The following is a 17,443-nucleotide window of genomic DNA, read 5'->3' as shown; positions in this document are numbered from 1 at the left end:
GTCTCCGTGCACCGAGAGACAGCTTAAATTATGGAAAACAAATGAACAGAATCCACAGACATTTGAATTCAAGATATTTAATGCCGGGCGTTGTGGCTCAGCCCATAACTCCTGCACTTGGGGCGCTGAGGCAGGAGGATCGCCATGAATTTCAGGTTATTCCTGGCTGCAGTGGGAGACCCTATCTCAGAAAGATCAAACCTCCGCAAGCAAAACGAAAAACAAAACACAAAAAAACCAGCAATTAAAAAGTCCTTCTGCGAACAAAATGCACGAAACACGTTGCCCCTTCAGCTGCTCCCACGGATCCCACATAGCACCACGGTGGGCGGGACGCCACTGGGTGGGACCTCTGCGCCATATTTCCGCTTCCGGTCCCAAATGAACTCTCCCGCCACTGGGAGAGAGCAGCTGTCAGCGCGGTATTTCCTCCAGTTTGATTGCTGGCTGGCTAACGAAAATCTTGCGGGTTTATTAGGGACGGAGAAAACGTGGAGTTAAAAGTTTGCAAGTTGACCTGGTGGGACCGAGTGACAGGTGATGTTTGCGGGGGTTGAGGGGGTGGGAAGAGACGCGGTTCGGGAAGGCGCCGGGGCCTGGGCGGGAACTTGAGGCACTTTTGAATGTTCTGGAAGGCTGGATTCAAAGGCTAGATCCCCAGAGATATAAGATGAGGCGTAAGTCTCTCCTCCAGGTAGAATCTACTTTTCTTTCCCTTGACTTAAGGACTGCCCCCCAGTAAAACCCCATCTGGTCTTGGGTTCACAGATGTCTGAGGGTGGCGACACAGACCTAGTGAGCGGGCAGCTTCACTTGACTTCCCTCTTGCTAAATGGTTCACCACCTGCATCTCTCCAAGTTTAACTCCCCCGCTCTCTCGCCTCCGTTATTACAGATGAATGTAGAAAATAGGGCCTCACTGTGCATGCAGTATTGTGTGTGTGTGTGTGTGTGTGTACGTAATGTACAATGTATCCACATATCTAGTTGTTGTTTTCAACTCTCCCATCGTTTTAACATTTCCCCCCATCACTTAAACATCTTTTTTTTTTTTTGTTCACTGCTTTCAGAAGGTAGCCAAGATGCAGTTCTCAGGAAGGATTCGGAAGAAGCTGCGCTTGGCAGGTGACCAGAGAAATGCTTGTTACCCTCACAGCCTTCAGTTTTACCTCCAGCCACCTTCTGAAAACATATCTTTGACAGAGTTCGAAAACTTGGCTGTTGATAGACTTAAATGTAAGTGACACTTAAATTCAAATATTTAAAAAAAATCCAAATATTTGTATTCTTGGGGTGCGCAGCTGTCATTGGTGGCAGCGAATGGAGGCAGTTCGTCTTTATTCGGCAACCCGTTGGATTTGGTTTGCTGTGGAGGGTTTGTTTCTTCTTCTGTTCGTGTTCACTGCGGAAGGCACATTGAGTACTACTGGGTCGGGAGGCAGGGACTCTGTGATGAAGACTGTAATGCAGTTCTTTGTTGAAACTATCTACTGTGGAGGGAGAGAGAGAGAGGGACAGGGAGAGATGCAGAGTAGAAGTCATGCATCCGATTCCCTTCTCCTTCGTTAGATGTAAAGATTAACGCTCCTGGAGCATAAAAGGGAGAGTAACTAGCTTAGTCTGATTAAGTGAGGCTTCTTAGGGGAGTTGGAATTTGGTCTGGTTCCTGAAGAAATGAATAGAAGGTAGGAACTTTCCAGCTGAAGAAGTGATGGTCCTGTCCAACCTGAGATAAGGGTCTCTACAAAGGCGTGGGGCCGAGCGAGAGCCTGCGTTTTTCAGTGGCCAGTTCAGGGCGGTTGTAAAAGTGTGGGGATCGGAAGGTGTATTAGACCGTGCAGGATCTGAGGGTGAGAAGGACGTGGCCACTCAACTGGAGGCCTCTTATCCTTTGTGTGTGAATGCAGAAATGAATGTGCTCGACACGGACTGGGACAAATACTAGCACAGTCTTTAGAGTTTATGCTCCTGAATGTTCCTGTTGGAAGGACCAGGAGATGGGATATACCGTTAGTTTTTCTTTGAGCAGCAGGGTATAAGCTGCTAACGCAGGAGACAGTGCTCATCACTGTCCAGAGTGAGTGACGGCAAGGGGAAATTGTCATAGGAAGCTTAACAGTGTCAGATGGCTCATAGGTGGTGGCTAAAAGATGTTCCTTGGCTTTGTCACTTAAGGGGTGAAATGGCAAGGGCCCAGTTAAGGTGGTGACGATGGCGATGATAGGAAGGGAAAGACTGAGAGCCGGAAAGGAGGTGTGGTGACAGGATTTGTGAGGGGTTGGATGTGAGGGGCGAGTGAGCAGACGCAGTGGGGCTGATGGGCCTGCTTGGGTAGAAACTGCAGATGGAAACGGGGACGACGGGAAGAGGAGAGGGAAGTGGAGAGGATGTGGTTTGGACACCATAGCAGGAGGGAGCCAGAGGAACCTGGGTTTGTGTTCTGGAGGGAATGCAGAAGAGTCTCATTGCTGGCACTAACGCCTCCCTCCAGGGAGTTTGTGAGGAAGGCTTGCGCATGGCTTTAGTTGTGGCATCGGCTCAGGATGGCTCCTCTGCTGTGTCACCTCTACGTCACCAGGGAAGGAAAGCCTATGTCTTGTTCTTTCTCCTTTCCTTCCCATCCTCCTCCTGTGCTGAGAAGGTTAAGGTTGACCGAAGACTCTAGACAGCAGTGCTTCTCTTCAGACGAGCACACAGGCCTTTTCACTTCTCAGCGTTGGTGGCTTGTCACAGCTGGATGGATCATCCCCCATTTTTCTGTCTTCTCTGGTTGAGACTCTCTGGTCTTAGATTATTTTGTATTTTCAACGCATTGATGGGGTTTATCCTCTACAAATGCAATTTATGTAATGTACTTACATTTACAGAAAACAAAATTGTTAATACTGTTATGGTCTAAGAACAAATGATTAGAGAATTGCTGTCCATAGGTTTTATCTTTAATTTATGTCTTTTTAAAATTATTTTGGACTTATACTCTCTCTCTTTTAAATCTTTCCCTGCTAGTACTAAAAACAGTTGAGAATCTTGGTGTGAGCTACGTAAAAGGAACAGAACAATACCAGAGTAAGTTGGAGGCTGAACTTCGAAAACTCAAGTTTTCCTACAGAGTAAGTAACAGACAGGTGTGCAGGGAGAATGGTCTTTTCAGATTGTATGTGCTTATGTTACTGAGTGTAAGTTATGGGGAAGGTCTTTTATTAGGCATAGGGTTTTATGAATGTAGTTCAGACTGTTTGGAAGAATAGTCTGTTGAGGTGATTGACATAGTTAGTTTGTGATAACACAGCGATTTCCTCACCCTCAGGACTACCATCCTTCTGCCCTATTCATTTCTCATTGCAGTACTGTCCTGTGCATTGCTCAGGGAGCTTAGTAGCATCCTTGCCTTTTAACCAGTGGCGGAATATAGAGGTTGCCTGCATTCTGTGCTGTACAGGGTGATGTACGCTGTTTCTTTCTGGTTACTCCAGGAGCATGTGCAGTTGCCTGGCTCAGACAGGGCCAGTTTAGAAGGTTTTCCAGAGGAGGGGGCTGTTCCACAGTCTCAGCTTTCCTTGACCTTGTGATGTAGTCCGGGTTGGCCCTGTGCTATTGATCCTCAGCCTCTGGAGTGCTGAAGTAGCAGGTGTATAGCACCATATCTGACTTGGATCTGTGTCTTGACAGATAGCATAACATTTTTATTTTGGGAGGATAATTGCCAACAGCAGGTTGATAGAGTCGTCTTGGACAGAAGAGGACAGGAGCCTGGAATGATGAGAGTCTGAATTAATGAGAAATGGGACAATTGAAAAGATATTGGTGTAGACTGAAAAGATTTTAGTGGCTTATCCCAGGGGGAAACCAGAGAGAGCAGTTACAGTACCCAGGTATCTACTTAGGACAATGTATTAGTTAATTCTTTATGAGTGTCACAGAATAGCTGATGGGATAATTTAAGGGAGGAGATGTTTTACTCATGGTTTTAGAGGTCATCCTTAATCATAATGGTCAAGGCATGGCAGATTTTATAATGGTGGGAGTGTGCTATTGTTCCTTACCTCGTAGGGCACACAGAAAGCAGAGAACACAGTCACAACCAGAAGTGGGTGAACCTCCCCTAGTGACCTACTGCAGTCAGCGAGGTCCACTGTCCCATGTTCTACAGCTGCCATACTAAAACCCAGCTGGGGACCGAGTGTTGAAACACTTGAGTCTGTGGCTGACATGTCGAACGGCGGTGCTATTTTAAGGTGTGACATACAGTAAGAGAAGCTAGTCCTGGAACCAAGATGTTGAGATTTGTTCTAGACATAACTTGGACACAACTGTCATAGTATTGTGTGGACTTCTTAGAGAAGGCATGTTTGGTGGGAGTGCAGGCTGCCGAGAGGGTTGGAATGAACGAGACTATGTGAGAATGCACTAGGGAAATACTTAGAGAAGGTAATGGGGAACGGGATGAGGAGAATACCAGTTTCTGAGGTGAGTGGAATGGAGGAGTCTGGGAAGGAGATAAAGACGCTTCATGAGAATTGAGTGATGAATTGGGATGGTAGTGCCACAGAAGCCAAAGAAGGTTGGCGTTTGAATAATAGTGGTCGTATTAATAACGACAACACAACAGATAACATCAGCCGTTTGTATTATGCTTGTTTTGTGCTGAATTTGGCTGTAAGTATATATTACTTATATTGGCCCATAGAATTTGTCTTATGAGCTGGGTACTGTTTCCATCCTATTTTATGATGAAGGCATTGTTTTCTTATGCTTCATGCTCATACTAGTAAATGGTAGAGCCAGGATTTTAACTGGGGCATTTTGTTTTGTGATGGTATTTTTAATTCCAACAGTTTCAGAAACTTAGTCAGAATCACATAAGATTAGTTATACAGTGTACAGTGGAGTTAGCATCGGGCCCTTGGAGATGGGGCAGAAGTCAGAACAGTGGTAGCAGTTGGAGGAGAGCGGTGGTGAGGGGGGTGTGGATGCTCATAAGATGTTTAGCTAAAATTATCAGGGGAAAGTAGGACAGAATATAGATGTTTTAGGGAAAAGAGAAGATACATACATACATACATACATACATACATGCATACATACACACACACAGATGTACTTGACACATGTGTGTTAATTTTGTTTTTTATTTGTGTGAGTGATGTATGCATGCATGCAGGTGTTCTCACCTGTTTTGCTGCATGTGGATTGGCCAGTGGCCAGAGACTGACACTAGGATGTCTTCCACAATCATTTTTCTACCACGGGCCATCAGAGGCAACAGCAAATGAGTTGGAGGTTTTAGTTATTGGACAAGGAAGGAGAGATGCTGTGTCCATGGAGATGGAAGGGAGGGCAACAGATGCTGTGTCCATGGAGATGGAAGGGAAGGCAACAGATGCTGTGTCCATGGAGATAGAAGGGAAGGCAACAGATGCTGTGTCCACGGAGCTGGAAGGGAGGACAACAGATGCTGTGTCCACAGAGCCGGAAGGAAGATGCAGCCTAGCATGTGGATACACAATCTTAATGCTGTTGGGGAAGGCACCACAATAGGGGCCTTGGCAGCTGGTGAAGACTGAAGCTGCTTTTCTAAGAAGTGAGGAAGGAGATGATTATGTATCAATTGGCTTTGCTATCTATAGGATATGCTGTTGATTGAATCAGGAATGTCTCCCATTGGCCCGAGTGTTAAAAAGCTTGGTCCTCAGCTTGGTGTATCTGAAGGGAGGTGAAATCTTTAAGAGGGGAGAATGAGGGCTAGTGGGAGGTTTTGGTCGTCAAGGCATCTGCTGAAGGGCACAGAGAGACCCTGGTCTCCTCCACTCTTGGCTGATCTACCACTTCCATTCCAACTCCAACTTCCATGTGGTGAGCAGCTCTGCTTCAGCGTCTGCTCCTCCCACGATGTTATGCTTTGCCGCAGACCTGACAGTAGCGGACTAAATGACTGTACTGCAATCCTCACATCTGTGGACCAAGAGTGAACGCTTCTCCTTTCGAATGGCTTATCCCTCCTATTTTATTAGAGTAACTGAAAGCTGATAAACTTTGTTCTGAAAAGTTATATGACCTCTTAGTGCCTCAGTTTCCTCATCTTTCAAGTAAGGGCACAGGAACCTTCCTTACACAGTTTTAAGAGTGTGTTTGTACATTCAGAATGCCTTGAGCAGTGCCAGGCATGGGTTCAGTCTTGCTAGTTTGGGCTTGGATAAAATTCATTGGCATTGATCATTGTGAACTTCAGGTTAGAGACTGAATTTTATATTTTGCATTTCTACAGTAAAATTTTTTTTCTATAAAAGTCTCAGCATTTGGAGATAGGACTTTGGAGTGTGGTTATATATTATAATTGAGAATTAAAATAAATTTTTCTCATACCTAGAATAGTTAAAATGAAAGGAGTTGGGGGTCTAGTTTTGGGACTGACTGAGAGGGTGGATGCCCCGGTGTAAGCTGGGAAAGTTAGGAGGAGTGGTGATAGGAAGGAAGTAGTTGGGTCTATCCCAGGAGCTTTCAGTGAGACAGCGCAGTTCTCAGCTGTACATGCTTGTAGTTGAAATACAGTGATAATTATCCTGCAAAGCGTATTAAGAATTGTGTTTTGAAGCCTCGTTTACTATTGGCTGTGTGGAATCAGCATATCTTTACACCCTTCTCGTTCTAAGACATGAATTTATTTGTGTTGTTTTGTTTTGAAGGAGAACTTAGAAGATGAATACGAGCCACGCAGAAGGGACCATATTTCCCACTTTATCTTGCGCCTTGCATACTGCCAGTCGTGAGTATATACTGGGTCCTCGCACTCAGATTTGATCTTGGGTTATAAACTGGTTCATGTGAAGTTGGCATGTTTTTGAACTGACTGTAGGAAAACCCAGAATAACATTGGGGGAACCAGCATGTCATAGGCTGAACATCTTTGTTGTGCATTCTTTGAAATAAGTTGTTTTAATAAAAAACGCTGAAAAAATTATTGCAGATTTGCTGGATTAAACCGTTTTTATCTGAATGGGGGAGGCTCTAGATTTTGGGATTTAAATTTGTAAGGGATTTCATCAGGAAGACGACTTTTGGTACTTTTCCAAGGAAAAAACTTGTAATATTACTAAGAAACATTGATTCAAACATGCACTCTAATTTGATAGAAGTTTTCAAATTTGAGATTAAATTTCAGCTATTTTCAGTTGGTAATTGGTTTCTTGTAACTCAGTGCTGCCACCCAGAGGGAGAAGGAGCTAATTGCTTTTTTAGTTTAACTTTTCCCCTTTGCTAGTTTTTGGTCAAATATCAGGGCTATTGTTGTTTCTTGTTATTATTAGGTTATGAGTTGAGTATTTTGAATCGCTTCTTCTTATAAAATCCTAAGTGATAGCATGTTTGCCTTAAAGCTTGAAACTTAGAGTTTTGGCTTTATAGAAAACACATATAGTTTATATAACCTATATAGCCATTGAATTGCTGGTAGTCTATGAAAGTCACCTCGAAAAAATGAAATTATATTTTACATGCAGTAATTATTTTATAATGTAGCATGAATGCCAGCTATGTATTTGTCTTATGGATTAGTATATTTTTATTTTTAGCTTTAAAATATTGGAAGTTTAGGGTGGGGAGATGGGGAGGGGTGACCTGGAGAAGAGGAGGGAGGGAAACTGTGGTTGTGGTTGGTATGTAAAAATCAATGAAAAAAATGTTAATTAATAAAAAAAAAACCCAAAATACTGGTTTACTGTGAAGCTTACCTTCTTAGTTGACAAAGTTTGCTCATGTTAGCCTGTTCAGAGAAAAATGACTTTTGAGACTTTGGTGTTTACTTGCCTCAGAGAGAGGAGTGCCTCACTTCCAGTGTAATGGCTTCTTTGAAAGTTACTTTAAATGCAGCGAGCTATTTCTTTTATGTTATTCATTAATTGTACTGGTTTCCTCCAAATATCCTTTTTGTGTGCTCCTGGGCCTCAGCCAGCATCCACATGGAAGGTTATGGTTCTCACATTCTGCCTCAGGTGAGACCGGGTGCACACAGGCAGTGATGCAGTGGACTTCTCTTTACTTTAGAGAGGACGGTCTGCTCTTGATGGCTGTCTTGGTGTCTGACATGCCTTGAATGTCCTGTCAGAAAATCTCTTGAATCTGGTCATCATTGGGTTTTTTTTTTTTAATTATTTTTATTGAGGCATCATTGGGTTTTTAACTTATATTCATTTCTGTTTCCATTTCAGGGAAGATCTTAGACGATGGTTTATTCAACAAGAAATGGATCTGCTTCGATTTCGATTCAGCATTTTACCCAAGGATAAAGTTCAAAATTTCTTAAAAGATAGTCATTTGCATTTTGAGGCTGTAAGTGTGTCTATATGTATATATTTCCACTTTCTCATCTCTTAGTTTTAGTGAGACTGTGTCTCAGTATGTAGTCCAGACTTAGGGCAATCTTCATGCCTCTGCCTATTGAGTACTGGGATTGCAGGTGTGCTACCAGGTTGGCTTTTAAGTATATATTTATAGTTATTTGAAATTGTTCCCCGGTTATCATCTCTTTTTCTTTTAAGTACTGATATTAGTAAGTTGACCCAGGCTCTTTATGTTCTTTTATTAGGTACCTGGCTCAAAGAACAGCCGACAGCAAGTGCTGTTGGAAAGCATGTGAGGACTAGAGAAGGTTGTGTTTCATTTGAAAGTCAGCTGTTTGTAACTTCTGATTGGATAGTTTTCAGAAGTCGCTTTTGCAGATGAATCTGAGTGAACTACATTTTGCAGTTATATAAACCAAATGTTTGGGGAATTTAGTATGGAGAAATATTGTGGTCAGAAGTAGAAAATATCCCGGGTGGATCTGTGCTGCTGTGAAAGAAAGATTGTTTCTGGAAAGTTCCAGCCATCAAGTGATGTAGGTGGAAGTCCTGTCTGCAGACTCCTGTGGCACGCACGGCTTCTTACAAGTTAGTGCCACCAAGAGGACAGAGGTGCTTGCTTTTTCAGAACTCATTCCTTCTCATGTACTGTTAAAGTTTTGGTCCAATTTGGTTGCGTAAGGACGGTCAGCAAACATTTAGTGTCTGCTGTGTGCTAGGAGAGACTTTCTGTAGTTCCTTCTCTTATAAAGTCCCTGTGTGTGTGTAGAAGACCTGGGAAGTCGGCACAGGATCATTGGACCCAAGCCCAGCACTTCTACTTTTTTTTCTTTTAGCTTTGGTCCTTGGTGAAGTCCATTATTACTGTTATCTTATTAATTATCTTATTATTGTTAAGTTGATTTATCTTAAACAGTGATTTGTTTTACTTTTGGTTGTGTGTGTGTGTGTGTGTGTGTGTGTGCGTGGGATATGCGTCTGAGTGTGGGTGCCCGTGGAGGCTAGAGGCATTGCACTCCTGGCATCGTGAGCTGTCTGACTGGAAGGTGCTGGGAATCAAATCCGGGTCCTCTGCTGAACCATCTCTCTAGCCTCAGTTTATCTTCTCTTATTAGAAGTAGTTTTGTTTTTTAAACTATTTTGAAATTGCTGGCTTTCTATTGGAAGATTGGAAGAAAAAAATGTCCTTGATCTTGGTTTTTATTCTAGAGTATCTGAACACATTGCTATATATGTTTTAAAAAGTAATGTGTTTAGGAACTGGAGAGATAGCTCAGTGAAGAGCATTTGCTGCTCTTGCAGAGGACCTGGGTTCGGTCCCAGCACTCACATAAGAGGCTCACAACTGCCCCCATAACACCAGTTCCATGGGATCTGTGCCCTTTTCTGGTTTCCTTGGGCACTAGGCATATATGTGGTCCCACGTGTGTGTGTGTGTGTGTGTGTGTGTGTATCTGTCCCTTTTACATTGAAATGTAGTGACTTCCGGTGTGGGCTCTGTATCTGAATTCTACAAACTTTGTGTTAGAAGCTTTCTGTAAAAGAATTATGTTTGTGCAGAAAAATGTGATGATTTTCTTGTCATTGATTCCGAAGTAATATAGCTACTTACACCCTGCTTAAATTTATTGTGTGCTACAAGTAACCCAGTGGTAATGTGAATGTAAGGGTGGGTATGTGTAGGTTATATGCAAGTAACTGCACTATCTTCTTTCTTTTCTTTTTGAGACAGGGTTTCTCTGTAGCCCTAGCTATCCTGGAACTAGCTCTGTAGGGCCTTGAATTCTGAGAGCTGCCTGCCTCTGCCTCTAGGCATGCGCCACCACCTCCTGGCTTTACTGCGTCCTTTTCTGTACCCAAGCTTCTGCTGGGTTTGGTGTCTGTAGGGTGGTCCTGGGACCCATTCACTGGGACAACTTGGAAAACTGAAGCCTGAAGTCCCAGATTCAGCTTGGCTCAATGCCAACTCCAGGTGCTACTGTTTCTTTGAGAACAAGGCTTCTGATCTGTGATCATGTGAAATTAATTTGATGTGCACAACAGTGTGAGTGCGTGTGTGTGTGTGTGTGTGTGTGTGTGTGCGTGTGTGTGCGTGTGTGTGTGTGCGTGTGTGAAGGAGGCAGTGGGGGAGGCTGCGCTTCCCTCCTGTGTCACTCTCCCCTGGTCTGACCCTGGTAAGGAGGTACTTACATTCAGGTGTCGCAGACTGACTTACCCCTCGGGTCCCTGTCAGCTTTTTCCATTTTACTTTAGGTTCATTCCTAGATACGTGCATATTATCTTCAGTTTGCTCTGAAGATCTAGTTTGCATTTGAAAACTATTACCCCAACCAGGGATTGGTATAGACTTGGGGCAGAACCAGGGTTTGAGAACAGTTATGAGCATTTGTCACCTGAGATGGTCTTCGAAGTGGAGACCATGCAGCTTGCTACTTTAGGTGAGGCACACGGAAATGGTAAGGAGAGATCTATGGGGCTATCAGTTTCACTGTGGATGTTGCCTTCCCGGCACACTTAGAGTCTACCTGGATTTGAAGTGCTTGTGTTCTTGTATGTATTTCTTTGTCTTAATTTCTCTAAGGCTACAGTACTTCCATCTTCAGCCTCATCCGTAAGACAAGGTGCTTTTATATTAGGAGGAGATAACAGTAAAATAAATTACATGCTTGCTTTGATAGAGGAACATGTACAGAGAAAGGTCTCATTAATTCTTTTATACAGCCCTTTCTCTTAAATTTTGTTTTATTTAGAGTGCCAAGCTGATGTTATTTTATTGGGTAAAAATCTGGAACACATAAACTGATTCCTGATCCTGTTTTGTACTCTGCGCTTTTGACCCATGCAGTGTGCTGATTCTTCTGCTTATTTGGTTTAAACTTGAGTTTCTAGTGGATAGCAGATTCTGAATCTTTGTGACATAGTACATGAAAAGAGAAGAACTGGTGTGTTTTATCCTTTGCCTTAATAACTTGAATGTCAAATCAAATTTCTAAGAAGGATTAGAGGTGATGGAGTATTATAGTCTCTGAGGATTATTTTGGGTTTCTCATAGCTGAACTGATTACCTTAACCTTGAGTCATAGCACAGGGGACTGAGCATCCATACACAGGTGCTAGCAGTCAGTAGGGAAAGGTCAGGCTGCGATGCGTCAGCTCCTAGACGAAGGACCCTGTGCTATTGCACTCCAGAGCCAGATAAGTTTGTAATACACTTGGATGTTTTTAAAGCTTCTTAGGAAAATTCATTTGACATGCCAGTGGATGTAAAGCCAGGGTACTTTATTATGGTAGCAGAAGTCAGGGACAGTAAAGATAGGAGAGTGTTCTGTGTGCCACAGACTAGATCTAATGCACCCTAGAAAGAGCTCGTGCTGTTCAGTTGCCTTTGTGCTCAAGGAGGTGAGAGTTTTTGGGAGAATGCGTGTAAGGCAGTAATCTCATGGCTTGACCGTCTCAAAACAAGTACACATGCAATTTTGAATAGTTTATTTTTGCTTAAAATGAATTTATTTCTCTTTTTTTTTTTTGGTTTTTCGAGACAGGTTTCTCTGTAGCTTTGGAGCCTGTCCTGGAACTAGTTTAGCTCTGTAGACCAGGCTGGTCTCGAACTCACAGAGATCCGCCTGCCTCTGCCTCCCGAGTGCTGGGATTAAAGGCGTGCGCCACCATCGCCCGGCTAAAATGAATTTCTTAATCTCACACCTGGCACTTAGAATTTCTTGACTCTTATTTTGGATATCTTTTTATTTACTTATTTTTATTTTAGAAAATGTTTCATGTTACTTTTTTTTATTTTTATTTTTTTTTGATTTTTCGAGACAGGGTTTCTCTGCAGTGTTAGAGCCTGTCCTGGAACTAGGTCTTGTAGACCAGGCTGGTCTCAAACTCACAGAGATCCGCCCGCCTCTGCCTCCCAAGTGCTGGGATTAAAGGCGTGCGCCACCACCGCCCGGCTTCATGTTACTTTTTAAAACATTTAAAAAATTTATTTTTTTGTATGTGTAAGCATGTGTGCAGGTACACATAGCACAGCACACATGTGAAGATCAGAGGACAAACTTGAAGGAGTTGGTTTTTTTCTTCTACTCTGTGGATCACTGGGATCAAACTCAGGTTGTCAGGCTTGGCGGATGAAGCTTAGTTTGTTATTTGATACTGAAAATATCATCTTTTAATTCCTTAGGATCTTCTGGATGCTTTTCTCCAGTTAACATTGCAACATTGTTTAGTCTTATGTGGAATTTTAAAACAATCTTGTTTTTATCATTCTTTATTTGCAAGTTGGCTTCAATACTCATGGGTTTCTGACCATTTCTAATCTCTGTTGTATTGCTTACTTCTTCTTTTTTTAAAAAAGATATATTTATTTATTATGTACACAGTGTTCAGCTTCCATGTATGCCTGCGGGCCAGAAGAGGGCACCAGATCTCATTACAGATGGTTGTGAGCCACCATGTGGGTGCTGGGAATTGAACCTGTGTCCTTTGGAAGAGTAATCAGTGCTTGTAACCACTGGGTCATCATGATAGTCCTTCTAAAATTTTTTAAATTTAAATTTAATTAAAAAATGTTCATATAATATGTTTTGGTTATATTCTTTATGCTCATCCTTACCCATCCAACTTGATGTTCTTTCCTTCTCATAAAAAGAGAGAAAAGAAAGCATACAAGAAATCACACACAAAGCCCCCTTTCCTCAAACAAAGCAATAGCCAAAATCCCCACAAGGAGCCTGTTTTGTGTTGGCCACCTTGTCCTGAGCATGAGGCCTGCCCTGTGCTCTGTCACTCCACTCAAGAAAACTGGCTTTCCCTCTTCCAGCAGATATCAGTTGCAAAGTAGCTTCTTGGTTAAGAGGTTGGACTGCATGCTAACTTCCCTTTCTCCTGTATGCTGGGGTGTACATTTATGTACCGTGTATGCATGAGCTGGGAACTGACCGAGATCCTCTGCATTGATTCATCTCTCCATTCCTCAGTGCTTCCTTTCTGAAGACAACTCAGCTAACATAGTCCTTTTGTTTGCATAGTGGTCTATAACACTGGATAATTATATAGCCCAACCTTATTTTATGTGTACTAACTGGGCAGACATACTGTCGATAACTTTTGTTTTGAAGAATAGGGAAAATGTCTGCCAAACTCTCAGCTAGTTGAGACCTGTTTTTATATGTATGTAATTATGAAAAATCATGGCAAGTAGTCCTTTTGGTAATATTTTAGAATTCATAGAATTTGGGTTTTCTTTTTAGAGTTACAGAATTAGATTCTCTTCATAAGGTAGTTTTTAAATCTAGAGATTGCCAAAATGTGGAACTTCAAGCTGAATTAATTAACCCTGAAGACTAAAATTAACATATGCAAACATTTTCAAACTAACTTGTGGAAGTAACCTATTTTAAAAGTTTTTATGTAGTTTTAATATATAAAATTCCTAGAGTCACATGTTTGATAACTATGCCTATAACTTGGAAAATACGACTTTAAATTAGTTTAAGTTTCCCGCATACAAGGTAATGTGTATGTATATCTGTGCATAAAAGGATGAATCTCATCGCTAGCATTGTCTTAATTAAAAATATCATGAGATACTGTTCATGTTTTCTGAAGCTATTCTGAAATAGATACTGAAGACTGAAGTATATGACATGGTTTTTGTTTTGTTTTGTTTTGTTTTGTTTTGTTTTGTTTTGTTTTTCGAGACAGGGTTTCCCTGTAGTTTCTAGAGCCTGTCCTGGAGCTAACTATTGTAGACCAGGCTGGCCTCGAACTCAGAGATCCGCCTGCCTCTGCCTCCCGAGTTCTGGGATTAAAGGCGTGCGCCACCACCGCCCAGCTTAGTATATGACATGTTTGCATTTATAATCTTCTGTCTTCTCCCTTTTCTCCAAGTGCCCTTAAAACTCAATCCTTTTTGGTTGAAGTCATGTGTCATAGATTAGTCTGAAGTCTAGGTCAGACTGACTCATTCTAGGTCATTTGGGTGAGATTACAAACCAGGGTCAGGGTCACACTGTTGGGTGTGATGGCACACCCCCCAACATAGAGGCAGAGAGGGGAGGAGAACAGCAGGTTGAGACCACCCTGGCTTACACTGAGTGCCAGGGCAGATAAGGTACACTGTGAGACTCTCAAAACAGCAAGAGTTAGGAATATGGCTAAGGGCTTGTAAAAAGTAGGGGCAGGCGAAGATTGTGTTTTCAGTGATCTTTTAGCTAAACTTGGTTACAGAGCACCAGGATGTAGTTAATAGCAGCAACTATTGGCTTAGAGTTTGTGGTTTTGCTATACTTACTCTACAAAGGTGTGTGAGAACAGAGCAGCTGTACCCTGTTTTGGTACACCTCCTACTTCTTTACCTGCTGCTGGATGCTAACACGACTTTCAAGACTTAAGCCTTTCTCTTTGCTGTTGATCGTCTTTGGCTTTGTTCTCTTGCTTATCTCTGTTAAGTCCGCTGTCTCCAGGCCCCAGTTTTGAGGAAGAGAATCCTGTTCTCTGTTGGAACTTAACCTTTCACATACTTCAGCTTCTTTGGGTAATCTAATGGTTAAGATCACTTTGTCAACATTAGGAAAAAGAACTATATCCAAACTTGCATGGGGTCCTCATTTCTTAAAGAAAGATGCTAATGACTGAATAGAATTGCATCTGCTAAGACACGTAAGCAGAGGAAGCTAATCTCTGACAGCTAACATTTACTGTGTCTACTGAGTACCAATCACTTAGCTAAACGCTTTATGGTTTAATTCTCCCAACAGCTCCACGAGGAGCCTGAAGATAAGGGAGGCTAGAAGTCCCCGCAACTCCCCCAGGCAGGCTAGTGGATATTTCGAGATATGTAAATCATTAAACACGTTAGTAAGTATGGATCAGATTTTTTCCTCACAGGTTGTCCTTACCGAGCACCAAAAAAGAAGTGACATTTAAAGTAACAGGGCTCATCAAAAAGGATACGCAAATACAGGTGTGAGATCAGAGATTCAAATTAATGTTGGAAATTAAAGCATTAACTGTAATTTTGCTAAAATGCTTCCTTTTAACTAATAATTCTTGTCAGAATTAGAAGCTAAGTATATCAGTATACCACAGGTACTTTCCCTAACCTTTGTTTCTATGTGTAACATTGTTGGGGAACCATACAACTTCGTTGTGTAGAATTTCATTTTGTGTGTGGATATGGGTACACGCGTGTGTGTGGAAGTCATAGATCAAAGTTGGATGCCTTCATTTATTACTTCCCACTTTATTTTTGAGACAGGGTTTCTCACTGGCTCATCTAGCCTGGCTGGCCAGCAAACCCCAGCTTCTGCTTCCCTGCCCTGGGATAACAGACGTGTGCCCCATGTCAAGCTTTCTACGTGGATGCTGGGGATCTGAACTCGGGTGTTTATGTTTATATCTCAAATGCTTTCTCACACCTCTTTTCACCTATTTGAAACATTTTGGATGTGTTAGTTCATGCTCAATGGTTTGCTCATGTAGTCTTCAAAAGTCATTGTAAACTAAAACCCATCCAGTAGACTTTATGCTCCAGTTAGGAACAATTAAACTTAATTCGTGAGGCACAGAACAGTTAAGGTCTTGGACAGTTTCCTCTTAGTCATAAGAAAGAGGTGTTATCAGGGGAAGCTTACTTACTGTTGCGCACTGGGCTTTCTAGAATGGTTTGTTGGCTAGTCTAGAGGTTCTGGACTATACAGGATACCGTCTCCCCAATAGAGCTGCACAGCTTTATGGTATTCTTAGTGGGCATTCAGGAGACAGGATGCTAGAGTGCCTACAGTGCACGAGATAGTTATGTGTAACTGAATTTTCCCCTTTCTTGACGTTTTATGTTTCTGTGGAGGATACCTTTTCCATTTATTGAATTGAGTATCAAGCATCGTTTTATAAATCAATATGAAATGCTTACCTCTTTATTTTTCTTTGGGATTGTAGCTAGCTTTGTGTAGTGTATTTTAAGTGTTAGTTCATTTAAAGAAGGATGGGTTTGAGTCTGATAGAGCTAAGAAGTACCCAGGCCATGCGGATCTCTACTGACTCTCATTTGTACTGTCTAACTGAATAACTCCAGAGAAACCGTCATCCCAGATACATTGTTTTTATATCATAAGCTCTAGATGGAAGCTCTTCTATTTCTTGCGAAAAACAGTCTTAGTCTCCCAGTATCACATCCCTACAGTACCTGTAAGAACACGCAAGCATATTAGGTGGAGAGTCACAAGCAGCAGCGTGACAGCAGTACACTTTTCTGTGCTCTCCTTCATCAGCAGGTGGTGGCTCTTCGCTCTGTTGAAGGCCTCATGTCCCAGAAGCCCAGCGGAATAGGTGAGCCAACTTCCTCAAGAGAAAGTGTCAAGATTGGCTGTGCGTTCTTAGGTCCTTTGGAAGGATGGAGACATCTTCTCAGTGCATGTGAGAAAGATGCCATCCTCCTGGGGTTGTGCCTTCCACAGAGAGAGGCTTCTGGTCTTGGGATCCCTTTTGTCTTGTACTCCCTGTGTGGCTGAGGACGATCTTCAACTTCTTCTCCTCCTGAGTGCTGGGATTATAGGCTTACACCACCATCCTCAGTTTTATACACTGCTGGAGACAAAGCCCCTTGAGCTTCATGAACGCTGGGCAAACACTCTAGCAACTGAGCTATATCCCCAGACTGTATATATTCTTAAAATTGTCTCTTTATGGTTCTGACATAAAATAGCAGTCTTGAAGAATACTGATCATAAAAATAACTTCAAAGTGGTTTTGGCCAGTGAAATGGGTCGGTGGGTAAAGGCAACTGCCACAGGTCTGACGCTGAGTTTGATACCAGAACTCACCTGGTGGAAGGAGAGAAGGGCAGATTGTCTTCTCATGTCCAGGCATGCACCATGGTGGGCAGGTGCCACCCTGCAACAGATAAATGTGGTTTAAAGAAGGTGCTGTATGACGGCTTCTTAGAAAGCTGGTTTCTTTCCCTTTCAGATGACGGTGAAGGTGGAGGTGGTGATTGAGCCCTGGAGGGTCTCCAATCCTTATAAACCACTGAGGACTTTTCTTTGGAGTAGAACTTCTCAGATTTGTTTGTGTATAGGAAGTTCCTGAAGATGAACCAGGAGGCC

General features: G+C 42.5%; 1 protein-coding gene across 1 annotated transcript in view; it reads left to right on the top strand.

Annotated features, from left to right (window-relative positions):
• The first annotated feature begins 399 nt into the window (after window positions 1–399).
• The window catches only part of Prim2 (DNA primase subunit 2), a 199,669-nt gene continuing 182,625 nt past the window's right edge, over window positions 400–17,443 (top strand). The window contains exons 1-5 of the mRNA XM_038343089.1: window positions 400–537; window positions 1,071–1,236; window positions 3,007–3,110; window positions 6,684–6,763; window positions 8,205–8,325. Of these exons, the coding sequence (XP_038199017.1) occupies window positions 1,083–1,236; window positions 3,007–3,110; window positions 6,684–6,763; window positions 8,205–8,325 (459 nt within the window). The 5' untranslated portion in view covers window positions 400–537; window positions 1,071–1,082. The remainder of the gene's footprint in view (window positions 538–1,070; window positions 1,237–3,006; window positions 3,111–6,683; window positions 6,764–8,204; window positions 8,326–17,443) is intronic.

This window comes from Arvicola amphibius, chromosome 9, assembly GCF_903992535.2.
Source record: "Arvicola amphibius chromosome 9, mArvAmp1.2, whole genome shotgun sequence".
NCBI classification, from domain to species: domain Eukaryota; kingdom Metazoa; phylum Chordata; class Mammalia; order Rodentia; family Cricetidae; genus Arvicola; species Arvicola amphibius.
The sequence above is the reverse complement of the archived record's forward strand: the minus strand, read 5'-3'. Positions and strand labels throughout refer to the sequence as shown.